At 40.6% G+C, this 10,000-nt stretch overlaps 2 protein-coding genes and 1 long non-coding RNA gene across 4 annotated transcripts in view; 2 read left to right on the top strand and 1 right to left on the bottom strand.

The window, feature by feature from the left end:
* The window catches only part of LOC138963906 (receptor-type tyrosine-protein phosphatase alpha-like), a 26,396-nt gene extending 25,519 nt beyond the window's left edge, over positions 1-877 (top strand). Inside the window, exon 25 of the mRNA XM_070335757.1 lies at positions 1-877. This exon is cut by the window's left edge and continues 1,110 nt beyond it. The gene's annotated coding sequence lies outside the window, so the exon portion shown is untranslated.
* Positions 878-3,946: 3,069 nt separating this feature from the next.
* On the top strand, positions 3,947-4,427 carry LOC138963826 (uncharacterized). Its single transcript, XR_011454928.1, has 2 exons — positions 3,947-4,223; positions 4,263-4,427. It is a non-coding gene; the product is annotated as an uncharacterized lncRNA (long non-coding RNA).
* A 182-nt stretch (positions 4,428-4,609) lies between these two features.
* The window catches only part of LOC138963814 (UDP-glucuronosyltransferase 2A3-like), a 9,117-nt gene continuing 3,726 nt past the window's right edge, over positions 4,610-10,000 (bottom strand). Inside the window, exons 1-2 of one of the 2 annotated variants that reach the window (XM_070335668.1) lie at positions 9,719-10,000; positions 4,610-6,373 (exon numbers count right to left, since the gene is read on the bottom strand). The exon at positions 9,719-10,000 is cut by the window's right edge and continues 211 nt beyond it. In XM_070335668.1, the coding sequence (XP_070191769.1) occupies positions 5,006-6,373; positions 9,719-9,736 (1,386 nt within the window). In that variant the 5' untranslated portion in view covers positions 9,737-10,000 and the 3' untranslated portion in view covers positions 4,610-5,005. The remainder of the gene's footprint in view (positions 6,374-9,718) is intronic. The other variant, XM_070335667.1, reaches the window with a different exon arrangement.

The following is a 10,000-nucleotide window of genomic DNA, read 5'->3' as shown; positions in this document are numbered from 1 at the left end:
TGTTCTGCGAGATATTGGGTTACACTTAAGTATTGCAAGCGTGTAACATGCTGCATGCCTTAGCTGCTGAGTGGACGCGGGAAGAAAGCATGTCGCTTTTCATGTACAATTAATTGTGTTTGACATAAACACTATTTCCTTCAAAGATGTTTTTATTCGGGCAATTGTACAGTGTGTCATGCAATGCATAGAAGTCAGATAATAATAGAGTGGATATGACGGATAAAAACATATTCAATACAACATACAATCAATTATAATAAGTGCTGTTCTACAAGGGTAAAATATGAAGCCCACTTCAACCTACATTTTCCATAATTCAATTCTGTACAGTGGATATGTTTATCGATCTTGTATGTGTAGGCCAGTTCCTTTAAAAAAAAGTTCAATGTTGGCTTTACTTTATTTATTCTACATTTGTATACAACAAAATTGGCAATCAAAATCTTCATCAGTGTAATGCCGTCTTGTCCAAATAATACAATTCTGGGGTTTAGCTCAAGCCTGCTGCAGTTTAAACATTTTTCTTTCATATACTGTTTAAGGTTGTTCCAAAAGGTTTGAACAAATTCACACTGCCATAAATAATGAATAATGGTGTCTCTTTGCAAATTGCAAACATTGCACAGGTTACTAGTTGTTACCCGCATATTCTTTCAACATAGACATTGGTAAACTGTGCTTGAGGTTAGGTAGGTTTCAGCAAACTAAATTGCTTATGTGTAACTATAGATGTGTGCAACTGTATAATTATTACGATTAATCGATATCATTTGCTTTTGTGTAACTGTACATGTGTACAACTGTAGAATAATTATAATTAATTAATATATATCATTAGAAAATGATTGTTTTGATTAAAGTATGTGTGGTTGTCTGTTTGTGACTTTTTGTGGTTTGTAGTGTTGTTTTCAATTCAAATACAAAGTCGAAAGTTTCAAAACAATCCACCAAGTCATTGCTAAAGTGCAGCCTTTTTTGTCATGATACCCCTAAAATTATGACGCAAATACAGTATAGACCGGATGTATAAAACACCGGATGTATGAAAGTCTGGATGTATGAAAGGGGTAGGCAGGGTCCCGGCAGAAGCTACTCTTTGTTATTACTTAGAATTTTCCGGTTGTATGAAAATCGGATGTATAAAAGTCCGGTTGTATGAAAGCAAATCTCTGGTCCCGAGCAGCACAAATTAATGCGTTGTTGCAAGACCGGTTGTAAGAAAACGAAAGTAGACCCAAGTCACCAAAGTGTGGTAAGAGTAATTTCCCTTCCTTCCTTGTTGTTGTTGATTTTATCCATTAAACTGATTTTATGTTTAACTCCATTAATAATCTGTTTTGTTTGTCTATTCAGTCATTTAAGCCTGTTATAAATTTGTCATGACTAAAGAGCCATAATAGCCCAGGAAGGCATTTTTTTGTACAATTAGAACCAGCGGCATAGGTCGTGGGTGTGACTCAGTTTTTACATTTAGTCAAGTTTTGACTAAATGTTTTAACGTAGAGGGGGGAATCGAGACGAGGGTTGTGGTGTATGTGTGTGTGTGTGTGTGTGTGTGTGTGTGTGTGTGTGTGTGTGTGTGTGTGTGTCTGTCTGTCTGTCTGTCTGTCTCTGTGTGTGTGTAGAGCGATTCAGACCAAACTACTGGACCGATCTTTATGAAATTTGACATGAGAGTTCCTGGGAATGATATCCCCGGATCTTTTTTTCGATAAATACCTTTGATGACGTCATATCCGGCTTTTTGTAAAAGTTGAGGCGGCACTGTCACACCCTCATTTTCAATCAAATTGATTGAAAATTTGGCCCAGCAATCTTCCACGAAGGCCGGACTTCGGTATTGCATTTCAGCTTGGTGGCTTAAAAATTAATTGATGACTTTGGTCATTAAAAATCTGAAAATTGTAAAAAAAAACATTTTTTTTTAAAACGATCCAAATTTACGTTCATCTTATTCTTCATCATGTTCTGATTCCAAAAACATATAAATATGTTATATTCGGATTAAAAACAAGCTCTGAAATTTAAAAATATAAACATTATTATTAAAATAAAATTTCCGAAATCGATTTAAAAACAATTTCATCTTATTCCTTGTGGGTTCCTGATTCCAAAAGCATATAGATGTGATATTTTTGGATTAAAAACACGCTTAGAAAGTTAAAAAGAATAGAGATAAAGAAAAGCATGCTATCCTTCTCAGCGCAACTACTACCCCGATCTTCTTGTCAATTTCACTGCCTGTGCATCGAGCGGTGGACTGACGATGCTACGAGTATACGCTCTTGCTGTAAAAATGCAGTGAGTTCAGTTTCATTCTGTTAGTTCGACAGCTTGACTAAATGTTGTAATTTCGCCTTACGCGACTTGTTTTTACATTTAGTCAAGTTTTGACTAAATGTTTTAACATAGAGGGGGGAATCGAGACGAGGGTCGTGGTGTATGTGTGTGTTTGTGTGTGTGTGTGTGTGTCTGTCTGTGTGTATGTGTAGAGCGATTCAGACTAAACTACTGGACCGATCTTTATGAAATTTGACATGAGAGTTCCTGGGTATGATATCCCCGGACGTTTTTTTCATTTTTTCGATAAATACCTTTGATGACGTCATATCCGGCTTTTTGTAAAAGTTGAGGCGGCACTGTCACACCCTCATTTTTCAATTAAATTGATTGAAATTTTGGCAAAGCAATCTTCGACAAAGGCCGGAGTTTGGTATTGCATTTCAGCTTGGTGGCTTAAAAACTAATGAGTGAGTTTGGTCATTAAAAATCGGAAACTTGTAATTAAAATTATTTTTTTATCAAACGATCCAAAAACAATTTCATCTTATTCTTCGTCATTTTCTGATTCAAAAAACATATACATATGTTATATTTGGATTAAAAACAAGCTCTGAAAATTAAAAATATAAAAATTATTATTAAAATTAAATTTCCGAAATCGTTTTAAAAACTATTTCATCTTATTCCTTGTCGGTTCCTGATTCCAAAAACATATAGATATGATATGTTTGGATTGAAAACACGCTCAGAAAGTTAAAACGAATAGAGGTACAGTAAAGCGTGCTATGAAGCACAGAAACAGGCTCGTCACTTTCACTGCCTTTTGCACTAGCGGCGGACTACGTTCAGTTTCATTCTGTGAGTTCCACAGCTTGACTAAATGTAGTAATTTCGCCTTACGCGACTTGTTTTATGTTGTTGTTGTTGTTGTTTTAATCCATACTGGTTTTAAGTTTAACTCACTTTTTTGTATTCAGTGCGCGCGCGTGTGTGTGTGTGTGTTATAAATGTGTGCGTTTTGGAGAGAGAGAGAGAGAGAGAGAGAGAGAGAGAGAGAGAGAGAGAGAGATAGAGAGAGAGAAAGAGAGAGAGAGAGAGAGAACTCAGAAAATGTTATTTGCTACGCCAACGGTCATTACAAAGCTTCCACGACCAAAAACATTGTCAAAAGCGCAAAAGGGTTGTGGAGGGAACACACACAATACAGTTGAGCCACACACAAACACACACACACACACACACACGCACGTACGCGCACACACGCACACACAGAGGGACGGGGGGGGGTGGGTGGGGGCGGAGAGTGCACGGCCTTATGCAAAGCAGAACAGTTCCTTACACAAACAGTTGCTCTTTCTATCGGTTGTCCTGACTGTGTCAGTGTATGTAAGTACATGTACTTTTCCACTTGTTATTCACAAACCTTTTCTTCTAACAAGGATATGTATCAAAACATTTAAACATAAAAAAACAAATAAATACAAAAATGATATGAAAAAAACCCTACTTTTATCAAGTAACAGACGCGTGGCCGGATGTATGAAAGTCAATCCACAATATTATCATACATCCGGTTAACCGGATTTAGTAAAGACCGGATGTATGAAAGACAAAAAGTGGGTCCCGACGACTTTCTTACATCCGGTCTCGACTGTAGTCCCTTTTTTGACCGCTCTTGCGATCGACACCTGCATCAGTAGGAATAGCATAGCACGCGCAATACGCAAGGCAGCAAAACAAAACAATCTGTTCTGGGTAGATAATTGGTTTGAATTTCTTCTCGTATGTCAAAGTTGCAAAGTTTTGCCTATTGTGATTTTTTGTCGATTTTTCATTCGGCTCTTCTGTTTTTGTCTGGTCGATTTTGAGTGGCGGTCACGTGATCCCTGTAAAATAAATATGTAATCCAAAAGGTGATCCTGAAGGTTAAGTGAACCGCCTTCACTGGCATATACAGTTTTAATGAAATGACACAGGAATTAATGCTTTAATTTGGGCTTGACATTTGTTGCGATAATTTGTTGGCCAAGTTTATATCATTTGCTTGTGTGTAACTGTAAACGTGTACAACTGTAGGATCATTAGTAATAATCTATATCATTAGACAATTATTGTTTTGATTAAAGTATGTGCGCTTGTCCTGTTGTGACTTTCTGTGGTTTGTAGTGTTGTTTTCAATTCAAATACAAAACACACACAAACACACACACACACACACACACACACACACACACACACACACACACACACACACACACACACACACACACACACACACACACACACACACACACACAGTGGACCAAAGCAGCGTCTTCACAAATTGTGTCGCCGTAACCACACGGTCATTTTAATTCTTCACAATAAAAACCGACATGCCTGCATGTTATAAGCATGCCTTAATTGTAATATCAAATGGTGATCTTAATGCTGCTTTTCTTTGAGTATTATATTCTTTTGAGGAAGTCGATTTCAGCCCCAAACTTAAGACATGACAGTCATGTACAAATATAATGCATATTCACATCCTTATCAAACAATATGTTATTATGCATGAAGCTACCTGAGTTCTATTCTCTCTCTCTCTCTCTCTCTCTCTCTCTCTCTCTCTCTCTCTCTCTCTCTCTCTCTCTCTCTCTCTCTCTCTCTCTCTCTCTCTCTCTCTCTCTCTCTCGTTTGCATAACTAATTGAGTATGCTCTCTAATGTATGCGAATCATTCATTCAGTCTTATGTTTCTGTGAACGAAAAATAAACTTGAGGCCTTTATATGCGCACGTTCCCACCAAAGAACACACAACGGCCAAAACGCCGATATAGCACAAAATTACATCCAGGCAAATAAACTGATAGAAAGGCATCTCCTGTCCAGCTGAGCGCATGTAGGCGCCGCCATATTTCATCACGTGATCCAGCCAAAATGCTGCTCTTTCCATGGGTACGCCAAACTCGATGCGAAAGATTTCTGAGGCTTTACTGATGGCGTCTTTATAACTCTTCTCCGTTGCGACTTTGAGAATCGTCGCCTTCAAATCATCACCAGTGATTGTACGGATGTCGACAGTTTCAGCAAAGCCTTTAGAGCGCATGCGCTGGGCGTTGTATCCTTGGTCGGCAAAAACGGGTGCAGCTACGACCGGAACAGCATGAAAGAGAGCCTCGTATTGGCCGTTTTTGCCGCAGTGACTGACAAACACTTTCGTGTTCTTGTGACCGAGGAGATCGTTCTGGGGAATCCAGGTTGACGTCATAATCTTGTTGGGGTCAGGCGACGTCAGGTTGGATCTGAACACAGACTTCATTGGGAGCTGCATGAGCACGGTGAAGATCTTGTCGCTGACGGCCTTGGGGAGGTCAAGAATGTAGCTGCCGAAGGAGACGATGACGACGCCCTGGCTGGCTCCATCCATGAAAGCTTTAAAAGGAGGCGGCACAGGCTTGGCCGGCCCTGTGGCGGTGCCTCCAATCAGCTTCACGTTGGGGAGTGTAGAGCGCGGGTAGTCAAGCACGTGATCCATCTCCACCAACCACAGCTCGGCGCGCGCTACCAGCAGGTCCAGGGGGACGTCAGGCATCTCGGGGGCGTAGCGGCTGACCGCGTCACTGTATGAGCTGTAGTCGTGAAGCGAGCTCAGCAGAAAAATCAAAGAGTTCTGCATGCGTTGAGCGAACGTCATGCGGTGCGTGAAGGGAAAGAGCGGGACGGGAGCGATGGCTGGGGAGAACGGGGTCCTGAACTGGATGGGGTCGTACGCGGACCCCACGAAGGCGAAAGGAACCCCCAACCGGTACGCCAGCACCGCCATCATCTTGAGGTTGGGGATGTTGTCCACGATGATGAAGTCAGGCCGGATGTCGCGGATCTGTGTGAAGAAGGTGTTGTTAGAGAGGAGCGCGTGGCAGTGGTCTTTTAGCAGGGTGAGGAAAAGGCCCCAGTCGTCTCCTTCCCCTTTAAAGTAGGCGTCGCGGAACCCGCTCATCATCACCTCCTCCAGCACGCCTGACGGTGTATTGTACTCTACCACGGTCAGGTTGGTCGTGTCCAGCACGCGCTTGGCCACCAGGTGGTCCGGTATGGTCACCCACACCTGTGTGCGATCCAATGTGATATAAAACATCACGACACAATACATTACAACACAATACATTACAACACAATGCATTACAACACAATACATTACAACACAATACATCACAACACAATACATTACAACACAATACATCACAACACAATACATTACAACACAATATATGACATTACAACACTATACAATACAACACAATGCATTACAACACAATACATTACAATATTATAACACAATGCATTACAATGCAAGACCCACACCTGGGTACAATACCCGTACAATATAGTACAATACAATCAAATACGTATAGGTTACAACACGAGTGGTTTTTTATATGGCTTGTATTTCAGTCAAGACCCAGCGGATGAATATCATCGGGAGACACGAGCCTTTGGCGAGTGGCTCTCGATTGATATTCCCGCTGGGTCTTGACTGAAATACAAGCCATATAAAAAACCACGAGTGTTGTAATCTGTATATCCCATTCTACCATCAAACACAAAGTGTAGACTACTAGCGGCACTTTTGCGATCTGTGGAGTGTGAAACAGTGTTTTCAGCGAGACATGGCCTTTTTGCAACCTTAAACTAAGTGACCGTCGCTGAAAAAATAAAACGAATGAGTGCATCTATAAGTACGCGGTAACACTACTTTCAGACCGTTTAAAAGCGTTAAGTAAAGGTTCATAAGTTGCAAGAAAGTAATGAAGTCGTATAGAAATCCATTTAGTTGAAGCGCACAATTCTTTTGCGTTTCAGGTCGGCGGAACGGGGAAACCGGTTTGGCCCCCATTTGGCTTACTCGACTCGATTCAGAATCGATTCCACGTTGTTTTTTTCGAACGCATTATTATACAATTAGTCTTATTGACAGAGAAGCAAATTTTAGGGAACACATATGTAGATTTAACCATTTGCTCCCTATTTGAAATGTATCTACATGATAAACTGTTTTGCGAGTGTGTTTGCATGAACCTAAACTGGTATTGATGCGATGAAAACAGGACCCAAGTCTGTCACCGCCGCTTGATTGCATTTTGAAAGAATATGACTGGATTACGGAAAAATACACACATGTTAAGTTCTTAGATACCTTCATCGCCAATGTGGACTTACTGCAGAGCCAGGCAAAAGAGTAGACTTGCTCGCAAAACACGTGAAACAGCTGATGATAGCGAAGCCCAACCGTGCCAGGTAAGGACGGTCTGACAGATTCTCAAAAGTCGTCTGCTAACGAAGCAAGGGGAGGGTACTCGTGTTTTTGTTTTGGTTCGCTAGCATCTGGTTATCTTGTAAGTTGAATGTTCGTTTTTTCCCACCTGCATTGCTTTCATAATGAAAGAAACGTTTGCTTATTGCATCTCATACATCAGATCAGTTCTGAGATTCATTTTTGCGTGCAACTGATATGGTTTTCTGAGCCGTGCAATACGATTTTGGAACTTCATACAAATGTGTCACATTGTTCGGCGCGAGGTCAAAGGTCGGGAGCAAAGTAGTTCTTCGCCCAAATCGGAATCTGCACTATCATATATTTTTTTGAGTCCATGATGTATTTATTGAGCTATAAAAATACAACATATATACCCATACTGAAGTAACAGAGACAAAGAAGGGAGGTCATGGGATATAATACACTACAACACAATACAATATACAATGGTTATCTACACATACACATAATACAAACCATAACCACACGACACCAAGAGCGGCGACAACAATATAGGGAAGGGATGGTGAACTGGGTTAGATGGGGTGGGTCTTTAAGACAGACCTGCCTACACTCTAAATATGTTTAACACTTTGTGAACACATTTTTACACTTTACGCGTCAATAAGTGTTCAACATGCATCAACTAGTGTTCCAGTCAGGGCACTTCTTGAACACCAGGTGTTCATTCATGAACACCAGGTGTTCATTCACTAAGTAAACTGAACACTTTATCGGATATGGACGCTTGATGAGCACTTGTTAACACTTTCTGACGCCATCTGAACACAGTCATAGTGTAAGTAAGTGTTCAAAAGACAGACAAACATGAACACTTGGTGTTCAGCTTGCGTAAATGTCGCGAAACGGTGACAGGCATACAACCAGCTGTATCGTGGTTTATTATCTACATATACTTGTAATTTGTTTAGTACCATTTATATAAATGTTCTGTTGTAACCCATGCTGACATTTTGCGACATACTTTACGGCGTTTAGTATCTTTTCTTCCGCTTCCGGCTTTATCGCGCTTCCACGTGTAGATTTTTCGCTCAGCTTTATAGACACACGGTTATAGTTATTTGTAATCATCCTGGCATCGAATACTTGCAAAAAAGTGCGACCTTGAATGTCACGATCACACATCATGCTGTTTGTGTTAGCTGTGCTTTTCGCTGCATTCACCGATTCGGTGAATGTAGCGATCATGCAGGTTCAGTGATTTCTTCTTCTCCTTCTTCTTCCATTAGATTTGCAAGCATTCTTGAGTTCAAAAGACGAGAAAGGGAGCTTGACAAGGACAGGGGGAGGTCGGATAATTTTGGAGGACATTTATCTAAATTTTTACTAGCATAAGAGGTGGTGTGGGAGTGTGGTATTGTTTACAGTAACTTTTGAACATTAAGTGTTCAAAAAAGCGTTCTTGAACACTTATAAGTGCGTAAAATTGGTAACATTCAGTTGACGCTTATAAGTGTTCAATAATGAACACTTTTGGACACTTCTTAACACTTATGAACACCTACAACTGACACTTGTTAACATTTAGAACTGAACACTAATTGACGCTTTCGAACACTTTTGGACACTTCCAGTTCAAATGCTGAACACATACAACATGAACACTTTCGGACGCGTCAAGAAGTGCGTAAAATTGGTAACAGGAAAAGTGTTCAAAAACTGAACACTTTTGTTTGGAGTGTACCCTTACGATTTTGGCGTAATTTACTACGATTGTTAACCCAAACTACGCCACCACGCTTTCCACAATAGAAGTACGATTTTTAAGAAACCAAAAGAACGATTTTTCGCATCACGTCTCGATGTAAATTCGATCTGTATTGTTACTCTCGCAGAGCTTGCGTTTGCACCTGCGCGAGATCGTTTGGGAAATATACGGTCATCTCCGGTCTGTTCAGCCATAGACCAAATAGTCTGGACCGCCAACTCGTCACGGTTTGAAAGGGCAGCGATTCGAAGACAGTGAAAAGAAACCACGCTCCAGTTATTTGTGACAATGGGAGGTGACAATGAACTGGATTTTCCAAAACTCCAAACTAAACTTAACAAAACTCATCGAAAAACATGTTCCATATGCACTTTTGCTGAATTTATTTTAGCATTTTCAGAACTTACCTCGGCAACTTCGTCCATGTTTACAATCGACACCGGATATGCATAGCTGCCAACTTTTCCCAGATAAAAATAGGGAGGAATGAGCGTCTCGGCGCAGCGCCTAGAATACTAGGGGGTCCGGGGGCATGCCCCCCCCCCCCGGAAAATGTTTGAAAAAAAGGATGCAAAATGGTGCAATCTGGTGCATTCTGAGGATTATAATTGCCAGTTTCTGGCAGCAAATTTTGTCACAAAAAAGGAAGAATGAGCTGGAGAGAGAGTAGATGTAGTGACTTACCAATG

This window comes from Littorina saxatilis, linkage group LG4, assembly GCF_037325665.1.
Source record: "Littorina saxatilis isolate snail1 linkage group LG4, US_GU_Lsax_2.0, whole genome shotgun sequence".
NCBI lineage: Eukaryota > Metazoa > Mollusca > Gastropoda > Littorinimorpha > Littorinidae > Littorina > Littorina saxatilis.
Note: the sequence above shows the minus strand (reverse complement) of the source record. Positions and strands in the feature narration are given on the sequence as shown.